The following is a 12,822-nucleotide window of genomic DNA, read 5'->3' as shown; positions in this document are numbered from 1 at the left end:
TTAGCATTGTCTCCAGGCGGCCATTTGTGGGAGCCTGATGCAAAGAACTTGCTTGTGTTGGGTGCAGAAGACGCAGGAGGCGGAGCATGCTGCAGCGGACAATTCCAGGCAGGGAGGCCGGGGTAGCCTGTGTGGCAGATGCTCTTTTTGACTTGGTGCACGCTTCGGTCAGGAGCATGGTTTCGGCAGTGGCAGCTCAAGGCTTCTGTAGTTGCACAATTGAGCAACGGATGTTTGGTCCAAGTCGCAATTGTGTAATCTTCCCTTTAAGGGAAAGCTGATGTTTGGAGAGGATTTGGAACAGCTGATGAAGCAGTTAGGGGAGTCTAAGGGAAATAAGATTCCGGAGGACAGCAAAGCAGTCAAAAATACTTTTTTCAACATGTTCTCACTTCAGAGATTTGAGGCATTGTCTGTCTAGCAAGGGGGTGCCAGCCTTAGAACAGAAGCAAACCTTTGCATAGCAGCAGTCCTTTTGGAATGCCCGCAGGACTCCCAGGGAGTGTTCTGGTCAGGGGGCTGGAGCCAGTAAGGCCCTACAATGAAGTCATGCCAGTCCACTCTTCTGTGGAAGCAGTGGAGGGGAGATTAACTCTTTTCTTAGAGGAGTGGACCAAGATCATGTCAGAGAGAAGGTTCTACAGCAGTAAGAGATGGTTATGCCTTAGAATTTTCTCATCCTCTGAGAGAGGCTTTTCTGATGTCCTGTGTATCCCGAAGCAAGCAAGAAGCAGTCCAACAGACATTGCTCCATCTGCAAGAGCTAGAGGTGATTGTGCCGGTACCTCCGGTAGAGAGAGGAAAGGGCAAGTACTCTATTTATTTCGTGATGTTCAAAAAGGAGGGGCACATTCAGGCCTATTCTGGATCTTCAGAAGATTAATATGGCACTGTGGGTACTGCACATCTGGATCGAAATGTTGCAAATTCCAGTTTTGGACTATTCCTGTCGGGCTAGCGACTGTGCCGCGGATGTTCATGAAAGTGATGGTAGTTGTGGCGAATCCCGGAAAAGGGTGAGGATTCTAGTTCATCCATAAGAACATAAGAAAATGCCATATTAGGTCAGACCAAGGGTCCATCAAGCCCAGCATCCTGTTTCCAACAGTGGCCAATCCAGGCCATAAGAACCTGACAAGTATCCAAAAACTAAGTCTATTACATGTTACCATTGCTAATGGCAGTGGCTATTCTCTAAGTGAACTTAATAGCAGGTAATAGACTTCTCCTCCAAGAACTTATCCAATCCTTTTTTAAACACAGTTATACTAACTGCACTAACCACATCCTCTGGCAACAAATTCCAGAGTTTAATTGTGCGTTGAGTAAAAAAGAACTTTCTCCGATTAGTTTTAAATGTGCCCCATGCTAACTTCATGGAGTGCCCAGTAGTCTTTCTACTATCCGAAAGTGTAAATAACCGATTCACATCTACCCGTTCTAGACCTCTCATGATTTTAAACATCTCTATCATATGCCCCCTCAGCTGTCTCTTCTCCAAGCTGAAAAGTCCTAACCTCTTTAGTCTTTCCTCATAGGGGAGCTGTTCCATTCCCCGTATCATTTTGGTAGCCCTTCTCTCTACCTTCTCCATCGCAATTATATCTTTTTTGAGATGCGGCGACCAGAATTGTACACAGTATTCAAGGCGCGGTCTCATCATGGAGCGATACAGAGGCATTATGACATTTTCCGTTTTATTCATCATTCCTTTTCTAATAATTCCCAACATTCTGTTTGCTTTTTTGACTGCCGCAGCACACTGAACCGACGATTTCAATGTGTTATCCACTATGACACCTAGATCTCTTTCTTAATATGGAACCCAACATTGTGTAATTATAGCATGGGTTCCCTATATGCATCACCTTGCACTTGTCCACATTAAATTTCATCTGCCATTTGGATGCCCAATTTTCTAGTCTCACAAGGTCTTCCTGCAATTTATCACAATCTGCTTGTGATTTAACTACTCTGAACAATTTTGTGTCATCTGCAAATTTGATTATCTCACTCGTCGTATTTCTTTCCAGATCATTTATAAATATATTGAACAGTAAGGGTGATCACGCAGAATGGCGTTTATGTGATGGGACAGGCTTCGAATAATACACCGTGGTAAAAATTAAAACCCCTGAAGAAGTCCACGAAACACGGACGTGTCGGGTTCCTACCGGTGTTTTAGAAAAGCTGTCGCCACTGCACGCTAAGCGTACAATGATAAGTAATCTGTTCACATCCTATTTTACTGAAATTTGAAACATTTAAAAATTGAAAAATCTAAAAAATGTTAAGCATTCTTTAAATTTATTAGCATTGCTGATACCTATGATTACAACGATAATATAAGTCTCTTTAGCGTAAAACCAACTTCCTGTATTGTGGTGAACGCTTGAAATGTGACTTGTTCTTTAAGAGAGCACCCTCTGACAAACATAGAGAGGCTCTGTACGTTATGAGGTATCACAATCTATCCAACAGCGATTAGGTATGATGTTCTTTTTGTATTGAACAATCTGTTATATAGCAGTGCCTGAAACATTTTTATTCTCTGACTCCATCTGCTGGTAGGGATGCAAAACCCACTTGACTGATCTGAGGTATTACAGGAACAAAAATTAGCAGGTAAAACCAATTTTCCTTTCTCTGTGGACAAGCAGAACAGTAATCAGCCTCACAAGAGGGTGACTCCATCCAATGGCAATGAAACAGAAAAGCTCTCTTAGCTCAGAAAAACTAAAAAAAAATAAAATAAAGTTTTCAGAGTATGCATGGTGTTTCCATGGAGATGCCATATAAGTCGTCTTAGCCATTTTCTTCAGCTTGTGCAAAAGAACACATTTTTGTGCACTCTTCTTCAGCCACTCACTGAACATTTTGCTTGCATTTCTTTCATGTTTTTTCCCCCTTGTCTGTGTAGTCTTCATTTTTCTTGTTGCAAGTATCCAAAAAAAAATTTTTTCTTAAGTTTTCCAAAATTGAGTTTGACTTAGCTTTAATTTTCTTCATGATGGTGGTCATCAAAGCAGACTTCAAACGTTGTCCCAACTGTTCCTACAAGATGTCTTTATTGTACTAGCACGACTGTTGTGTTGCTGCTTAGGCCTGTTGTGTGATGTTTGTTTGCGCTGCCTGTGCCTGAATGTTGCCCAGAGCCAGAAGATCCAGAAGCTACACACTAAAATAATTTTTAACTTCTTGTGATCCTGCTAGACCAGTCCAGATATATGCATTTGACAACTTGCCAGCAGATAAAGATGGAGAACTAAAACATTTTCAGTGACATCATTACCTCCATAAGGGGTGGAGCAGCACAGGCATTTGCCAATATTTTCTGTCTTCAGTAGATGGTGGCTGGTGGAGCAGAATTCCTTGCTTCCAGATTTTGGGCTCCAGGCCATTCCTGATAAAGCTAGTGTCATGGTTTGTTTTTTTTTGGGGGGGGGGGTTTCCCAAGTTCAACAGATTGATTCTCTCTGGTAGAGCTGGTTCTTCGGCTCCTAGGGCACCATTTCTTTTGATTGTTATTCTAGTCCTGGCTCTCTGTGTGGTCTTTGGCTGAGCAGGTCCTAGTAGGTGGCTCCCAAGTTCTCAATGAGATGGGGGAAGCCTTTAAAGGGATCAGGAGAGTGTTCCTGGGATGGCGTCTCCTATCTGGGATTTGTTGCTGTGTCCCCCCCCCCCCTGTCTTATGTGGTGGTGTTGTCAGTACTGGTAAAGTACTCACACACAGGCCCACCAGCTTAAATAGTCCTCCTGCTCACACATATGCTCATTGGCTCAATCATTCTCTCTCACTCACTGGTTCACATGCTCTTGCTCACATTCATGCTCTGGAACGCACAACAAGCTTGACTGAATTATGCAGTGCAACAATGGAAAAACAAACATCATCACTCCTCGCAAATCATCAAGCAATAAAATCATTAATATTCATAACATTAAAACTATACTAATAAAAAGAATAAATATCAAAACAGCCCATAAAAATCAAATAATTTTAAAAAGTCACATAAATTTGTTCTAATATTTTTCAAATATTTATTTAAAAACTTTTCTATACCGTCTCTAAGTTATATACCATCGCAACGGTTTACAAATAGGCACATAGACTAAGGTAAGTAAATGTAGGATATCATACATTCTAACAGGTGCCAATAAAGTTCGGTTACAATTTCATAAATAAAATCATTATTTGAGTAATATTGGTCAAGTCCAGGTATATTATTGAGTTACTATCGCTTTGAAATATTACTTCTTAAATGTAGGATTGAGTAAATTCATTCTCATCTGCATTACCCTGTACTTTCATTCTCTACCCTCCACACTCTTTAGTGAAATACCATTAAAATATATCAAAACAGACTCATGAAATAACACCCCAAAATTTAAAATAGGATTAAAAAATCTCCAGTTCTCCATACCATAAAATAAATAAAATGCCAGGGATCTTTTGATTTATAATCACCCAGAGATTGTTCTGGATTTGGGAGAAGGTGGGGGCACACAATCCTCTCTCCCCTTCACACACAGGCATTCTCTCTTACACATGCACGCTCTCATACATACATGCAGACACTCTTTATACATGTGCAGGTGCTCACTCTCTTAAACACTCATGCAGGTGCTTGTTCTTTTATACACACATGCAGGCACTCTCTCACTGATATGTAGGTTCTGTCTCTAATACACACATTCAGGCTCACACACGCAAGCTCTCCCAAACACTCATGCAGGCACGCGCTCTCATACACACACAGGCTCTTGCACAGGTCAATGCTTCTGGTGGTCCTCCAACCTGCAGATGCATCTTTCTTCCAGCCCTGCGGTGGGTAGGGCTCCGTCACGGCCCCAACAAAGACCATCACGAACCGTGGGGGTTGTACTCTATCGCAGCCCTACTGAGACCTTCTTCCGCAGCAGCCCCTCTCAGCAAGAGCTGTGATAAAGACCACGTGACCAGTGCGACCGGCCGACCGGGGGATGCCCGATCCTTCGATAGGCCAATCCGCCCCTGTTTCTATCTAGCGTGTGATGTTGACTGGGGTGGGGAGGGTATGAGGGTTCTGGGGAGCCAGCAGTTCAGAAACTTTGCTCTCCCATGAGCAGGAAATTCAGAGCAGTACAAGCCCTCTTCCCTATCGGCAGTGCATCAGCAGGAATAGCTGCCATTTTGGATTCTGCAGACAGCCAAGCCTTTTTCTCCTCTTTTCCTGATCTTTCCCGACCTGAAACCCAAAGCTCTCTGATGTTGGCCTTTGAAGGGGAGAAATTCCAGGAGCCACCACATGGGATCTCTCAAGCTCTCATCAGTATCATCAGTATTTCTTTGAAGGGGGGGAGGGGACATTTTCAGAAATTGTCATAAATCACAGAATTGCAACCCGCTGCGATCATGTACACTGATTAGACACATTTTTAAAATTTGCACTGGCACAAAAATGTGCCAGTGGTTTAGTGTTATAGTCTGCTTTGTCATGGGAATATACTGGCTCTAATTGTCACTGCAGCACATACAAATTGATGATATCACAGAAAAGGTCATATGCTCTGCCTCTATCTGCTGGAAGGGGACCATAACCCAATTGTTCTGGATTGGTGTAGCAGGACTAAAGGAAAGGAAATTAAAAGGTAAGTTTAAATTTCTCCTTAAATCTCAAATTCAAAATGTTTTAAAATCAGCTTTTAATAAAAGGAAATTGACACGAGTTATGTTCTCAATTGAAATCGCTTGTTTGGTGGCACAAACTATCATTAGTTTATTGCAATGCTCTTTGTTGGCCTACCAAAAAAGTATCATAAGGTACTTCAGAATAACTCAAAATGCCACTGTTTGAACACAGGATGTGGAAGGAGGGGAATATGCTGATTTTCATGGAACTCCACTGGCTGCTGTTACTTGTTAGAATTAAGATCTGGAATTTCACTCTAATTTTTAAAATGTTACAGGTTAATGGTCCTGAATAATTAAAGCTTTAACAATCTACCCTCCAAATTGGGCTTGTGGTTGAATGACCAATGGAAACTGGTTGTTCTGGTAGTGAAAGAATGCTGATTACAATTAAATCAGTTTAGGGTCTTTTGGTGTGCAGGACCACTCATGTGGAATAATTTTCCCACTGGCTGTTGGACTTGAATCTGATTTGTTGAACTTTAAGAAGAGGCATAAGAACATGCCATACTGGGTCAGACCAAGGGTCCATTAAGCCCATCATCCTGTTTCCAACAGTGGCCAATCCAGGCTATATAAGTACCTGGCAAACACACTAACTTCTACTTATTAGCCGCCTTACTGACTGACTATTTAAAAACAAACACACTAACTTCTGTTATTTAATGAAGCATTTTCTTCAGTTTCTGATGGATTTAGGTATTCATTGGGAAATATTTTCAGCCTGCCATAAGAAATGACAGCAATGTCAGTGTGTCTGTATTTGCCTGTTTAATGTGTTAGTAAACCATAGAGTGTTATAAGAATCATGTTTATCAGAAATTACAGGAGTCAAGTGGCATATTATTGACTAACCAATTTATTAAAGAATGAGCTTTCGAGGACAGAGTACATTTCATCAGATGTATGAAGTGATGTACAAGAGATGGGTAAAATATATACAGAAGAGATAAGGCATTAGATTAGGCAGGACATGGTGAGGAGAGAGTGTTAACTGTTTGCAGATCATTCTGACTTTTCACACTTACCTCTGTTGTCAGTAGGCTACACAATAATGCTATTAAGTTCATAGATAGTTGAAGTGAGTCATGAAGCCATTGTCTCTGTTCAGACCTAGGGTGATGGTGTTAAGTTTTTTTAAAGAGTTCTAATTCAGCAGTTTCACACTGGAGTGCTCCTTTGAAGTTTCTCTGTAGGAGTATGGCAACCTTAAAGTTAAATAGAGAAAGTCCTGAAGGTTGAATTTTTCTCCTTCTGGTTTCTGAATGTTGTCATCAAAATTTATCTAAGTAGCTTTGAATATTGACTTCACTATTTTTATATCTTGTATTTTATCTTTTGGGTAGGGAGTTATTTTAAAGTGGCTCTTACATCAACATCTTGATATTTTGCCCTATCTAGAAATTGTCCTTGTCCCACCAGTCAAATGTTTATAACCCTTGAGCCCAGCTAATAGGAGAATTGTTCTTTTTGGGGTTGTATGTTAGCATACCAGCTGGTTATGAGCACAGTTGTGAATGGTTCTTAGCGTACAGACAGGTGAATCCAAAACCATTGGATTATGTACCTCTACCAGCAGATGGAAACAGAGCAAAGTTTTAGAAGGAGAAAAGACTAAGGAAATTTATTTCGCCCCACTCTCCTGTGGTGTTACCATATGGTCCCTCCCTCAGTCAAGAATTCCTGAGATGATATCGTTGGATCCCTCTCTCAGATGAGTGCCTTGGTCCAGTAGCTGGTTTTCAGCCGGCATAGACTTAGATGTTTAAAAAAAAACCAAAACCAGCTGAAAGGCAGCGGGTGCAGGAAGCAGAGCGTGACAGTGAAGATATAGGCCCTCTCCCCCCCGCAGCCAGAGACTGATTCTGATCTCAGTCGGGATGGGCTGAACTCGGGTAAAGAATAAAAAAAAAAAACAAACCCAAAAAAACCTTATAACAGTTTTTTGTAGGGGTTCCTCTCTCCTTCTCTGTGCTCTGCACGCTGATCCAAAGTTCGTTCCAGCCTCTGTGGTAGTTTGGGGGATGTGGGCAGCCTGACAGGTTGAGCGGGCTTTTGGCTAGGCACTGCGCTCGGGCTATTTACTGGTTTGCCATGTGGTAGGCTGCGGAAGCATTTCGCGTGCTTTTCCTGCACATTTGGCTGCCCTCTTCAGTTCTGTCTGATTGTGCGAGTGCGTCCGGCTGTGCGTCCAGTTGTGCGCCTAATTAAGCACCTATTTGGATGCTTGGTTGAGCACCTGCTTGAATGTCCAATTAGGGGGGGGGGGGTCCATCTGTGTGCGCATTCACATGCTTATCTGTGCCCGCAAGCAGTGTGGCCTCGTGGAAGCCCGGTTTGTGGGTGCCCTTTGAGGTACAGTGTCTAGCACCTAGATTTTGGATGCCTAGTTTTTTTGCAGCACGATTACAGTTGGATGCACACTCCTCAGATGCTTATTTCAGCGTACGGATAGACTACTGGCACCTTTAGCTAAGAAACCTAAGTGCCTTACCCTCTGTGCTGCTTGTTATATTCAGGCATCTCAGCCTTGCTACGAGCATGAAAATTCTCCTCTTCCTTAGCTTATGTGCGGGTTTGGCGAGTGTTTTAGGCTTGGTGTGAAGATAACATAACATAAGATAAGGTTCCTCAATTCTTTAGTCACAGGAGAGATCCAAATTCTTTGGGCATCTATGCTCTCAAGCAGGAGTGGCCAGAGGGCAAGATAAGATTGGAGGGTTCTTCCTCGATCGGTTAAGATACCACTTATTTTGGAATTTTTGTAGGATGGGTTGTGCAAAGGGTTTGTCCTTAATTCCTTAAAGGTACAGGTGGTGGCTCTTGCCTGTTTCCAAGGTCAGGTGAGTGATGGGCCCTTGTCTGCTCATCCAGATGTGGCCCGTTTCTTGAAAGGAGTGAAGCATCTTCATCCTTCCTTGTGGGTATTGGTGCCCTTGTGGAGTCTTAATCTGGTTTTGGATTTTTTAGCGGGCCTTACTTTTGGACCATTGCGTAACCTTTCCTTGAAAACGGTGCTTCTTGTGGCAGTTTGTTCAACTCATTGGGTGTCAGGTCTTGTCTTGCCGGGAGCCATTTCTACGAGTGACTCCAGGGCAATACAACGTCCTTTTTGCCAAAAAGTGGTCTCGATTTTCACTTAAATCAGTTTATTTCCCTGCTGTCTCTGGACGGAGAAAGAGTTGTGGAGGAATTTCGCCTGTTGCAATGTCAAGAGGCATAACTTGAGGTATCTAGAAGTTTCTGAACCTCTGAGGAAGACGGATCAGCTGTTTATACTCCATGGTGAGAGTAAACAGGGTGAGTCGACGTCATGGGCTACAATAGCCCGCTGGATTAAGTAGGTAGTCACGGCCGTAATGCTAAGCAGCCATTGCCTATTCAGGTTAGAGCTCATTCCACTAGGGCTCAGGCAGTGTCACGGGCGGAGGTTAGATTGTTGTCTCCTGTCGACATTTGCCAAGCAGCGACATGGTCCTCTTTGCACACCTTTTCCAGGCATTATCACTTGGATGTGCAGGCCCGAGAGGACGTAGCGTTCGCATGTATGGTTTTGACTGGACTACTGGCAGCCTCCCGCCCTGTTTGGGAGTAGCTTTTTGTACATCCCACTGGTTTTGGATTCACCTGTCTGTACGAAAAGAAAGGAGAAATTACTATTTATCTGATAATTTCCTTTTCCTTAGTACAGACAGGTGAATCCAACTTCCCACTCTCGGCTGCTGAACGGTTATGCTGTGGTCCTCCTGCATGGCTGTGTGCGTGTTCCAGGTAATACTGGTAAGTGTCAATCCGGTCCCTAGATTAGTGTTACACTCTTTGAGCATAGTATTTTCCTGTTGGCTGAGTACTGGAATGGTTATCTGTTAGTAGTCAAGTTTTGTTAGTTTGTCCACAGTTCACTTTTGCAGAGAATACTGGTGCACTGATGTCACTGCAGGGGATGTATATACTGTGGTGTTAGCTTTGCTCCATCTCCATCTGCTGGTAGAGGTGCATAACCCACTGGTTTTGGATTCATCTGCCTGTACTAAGGAAAAGGATATTATCAGGTAAATAATAATTTCTCCTTCCACATTTTAATTCTGATATGTTCAGTTTGGAGAGATTCTTAAATTTCTGCATAAGAAAATCTAGCACTAAATTCATATTGGGTTTCTAGTTTATTTGAACACATTTCAATGGTTTATATACACTTAGCATACATAGAAGCATGACAGCAGAAAAAGACCATTATGGCTTATCTTTTTTGTCCATCTACACCAACTTTTCAGCTTTAGAATTCCTACCACTCCATCAGAGATCTCCTGTGCTTGTCCTATACTTTCTTGAATTTAGATACTGGACTTGTCTTCACTACCTCCATGGGGAAGCTGCTGTATGCAAAATAAAGAAATATTTCCTAAGATTATGCCTGAGTCTACCCCTTTTCACCCTTATGCCATGACTCCTCATTACAGCTCCAGTTTTCTCATGGCACTGTCTCTTTGGCTATCTTTGTTTTCCAGACTCTAGCTGATTCAGTTAAACATTCAACAAAGAATGTCTCATTGGAGGTGCCTGGCCCTTTCTCAGTAGGCTGACCCCAGAATTCTTCCATCCGTTCCCATCTGACCCCAGCACTCTAAGGGCCCCCAAGCTAACCTTAGCGCACTCCATCCCACCCTCATCACCTCTATCACAGATGTTTGCCACTTCTACCCATCAGTCTGCTTCTCTTTAGTCCCACTTCCTTCTTTTCCAGACTATCTGTCATTCTGGCTCCCTCCGGTTCTGTGACTCTTTAATTGCTAGCTGGCAGCCTCCATGTCCGCTGGAGTCTCAAAGTGGAGCGTGCATGTGTAGCTGAAATCACATGTGCGTATTACTGTGAGCCATGCGTATAGCTTGGTGGGAACTCTTCAGTGGGGTATGCCTGCACACCCCACCAGTCAGCGAAAGACATTATCAGCAGTCTTAAGAGTATTATATGAAAGATGATTCTTTTAAGATTACTAATCTGCATTTATATGAATCCAAGGAAAACAATTACCTATAACGTAAGGGTAAGTGACTGTCTAACTTTTCTCCAAAATTAGAATTTTAAGGACTTCATGCCAACCACACATCTCTCTTTTGGAGTTGCTCACTCAGATCAATTTGAGTGAACTATATTTACATAGATCAAAAAGGAATGGACCATTGGTTTTGAAACAGTTAAGTGATAGAATAAACTTGAAACGCAACAATGTGAATCCCTAAACATGCTGCCTTGTAAACAATTGTGGATAAGCACTTGAATATTTGTCATCTGCTGCTGGTTTCATTGCCCACATTTTTCAGGTGATTCCTTCGATGAAGATGATTTTGATGATGATTCATATTATGAAGCCTTGGGTACCAGGCCACCCCTTAACATGGAGGAGCTGGATGAGTCATATCAGAATGTGATTGAACTTTTCTCACTCTGCACCAATGAAGATCCAAAGGAGAGGCCTTCTGCTGCCCAGATTGTTGATGTTATAGAGGCAAACACAGAAGAATAGTTTTTAACCTATCATTTCTTAGTCTATATAAAAATTGTTTTTCTCTAAATATTTTGCCTTCCCTCTACTGTTTGTAACTCCAGTAATGCTATGCTAATTCTTGTGTATGTAATTTAAACATGTTAATATAGATTGATGTTAACACTAGCCTACTTATTTCATGATTCCTCTTAGTTTAAAAAAATAAAGTTTTGACTATTAAATACAACAGCTATTAAGACAAGATTAAGTATAGCTTTATACTACACATGGTCCTTGGTTTGTATCTGTTGTACAGTTTTCTGTTTGCTCTTTAGAGTAATTCAGGTTTATAAAATATGGATGCTGTTTTGTTCTTGAGACTATTAACGTTCAACTAAATGCATTTTGTAACAATGATGGTTTTCCTTTTACTGTGCCTTTGTTTCATACTCACTTTCCACTCTATTAAAATGAAAAATGCTAGATCTTGGGATTTTTCTTTATAGGAGCTGTGTTTGAAAGAGTATCATAAGTTCCATTATGTAGAGTGACTTCTGATGGGTTCAGGCTCGATTGTAGTGGTTTGTTGTGACCAATACTATGTGCCTCCCCCCTCCAAGGCTAGGGAAGGGTAGGAGCATTAATTCTGCCCAATTCATTAAAATAAAATGGTTCTTTCTACTTCTGTCTTCTTGCAATATTGCCTACTTCAGATGATGTATTTTCTAGCAGGTTCCTCATCTTATCTTTTGCTTAACATTTCTTATTTGACTCGGCCTGTGGTAGATCTCTTATGATTTGTAATAAAATATGTAAAGAAGAGAAAACAGACTGGCCAGATTTTAAGAGCTTTATATCATTTTTTTTAACCTTTCTTAACATTTTTGCATTAATACAAATAAGTCTCCAAGGACAAGCAGGATGGTAGTTCTCACACATGGATGATGACATCTGATGGCGGTTGTCATGGAACTTTGAAAGAATCTAGAGCTTTCAGCATGCTCTACTGAGCATGTGCAACTTCAGTTATTTCCTTGCCCCCTAGGCAGAGCCCCTCAGTTTCTTTTTCTGTGGAGCCATGTGGTCACTGTATTCAGCTTTGCTGTCTCCCTCACAGCTACTGCTGTAACTTTTTCTAGAGTTGTAGGTAATTTTTATATAAAACCTTTTGTTTTCCCTTTTTCATAATCTTACCTTTCAATGTTAATTCTCCCCCCCTTTTTTTTTTTCTCCTTTTCAGGCTCAGTGCTGGCTGCATTAGTCTTCTTTCTTTTATTAATAAGTAATGCTATATTTGCAGCTTTTTTTCTGTGTCCTCTCCTTAATCTGTCATTGCTTTGGGACTGGCAGTACATGCGGGGACGATGTAGGCCTTAGAAGCTCACCTGAGGTCTTGCCCAGGCAGGAGTTCTATGTGCTGATGTCTGATCGCTGGGCATCAATGGAGCACCAGGCAGCGAAGGAATTGAAGACTGGAATGTTCCTGTGGGGTGGAGAGCTCATCCTCCCCACACTCCTAGCAACTAATCTCCATGGGCTGCTGCCTGGACAATCTAGCCCCCTCCTTTTTGTCAGTGCTGGCAACACAGTCTACTAGAGCGGGTGAGCATCAGCTGGGCAATCGGCATTAAGCTGCTTCACCATCAGTGCTCTGTGCAAGATTGG

At 42.0% G+C, this 12,822-nt stretch overlaps 1 protein-coding gene across 2 annotated transcripts in view; it reads left to right on the top strand.

Moving 5' to 3' along the window:
• Positions 1-11,838, top strand: part of LOC115081973 (lymphokine-activated killer T-cell-originated protein kinase-like) — a 144,007-nt gene extending 132,169 nt beyond the window's left edge. For both annotated transcript variants that reach the window (XM_029586212.1, XM_029586210.1), the window contains one exon: positions 10,994-11,838. In XM_029586212.1, the coding sequence (XP_029442072.1) occupies positions 10,994-11,196 (203 nt within the window). In that variant the 3' untranslated portion in view covers positions 11,197-11,838. The remainder of the gene's footprint in view (positions 1-10,993) is intronic.
• The last annotated feature ends 984 nt before the right edge of the window (positions 11,839-12,822 follow it).

Source organism: Rhinatrema bivittatum, unplaced genomic scaffold (genome assembly GCF_901001135.1).
Source record: "Rhinatrema bivittatum unplaced genomic scaffold, aRhiBiv1.1, whole genome shotgun sequence".
NCBI classification, from domain to species: domain Eukaryota; kingdom Metazoa; phylum Chordata; class Amphibia; order Gymnophiona; family Rhinatrematidae; genus Rhinatrema; species Rhinatrema bivittatum.
The sequence above is the reverse complement of the archived record's forward strand: the minus strand, read 5'-3'. Positions and strand labels throughout refer to the sequence as shown.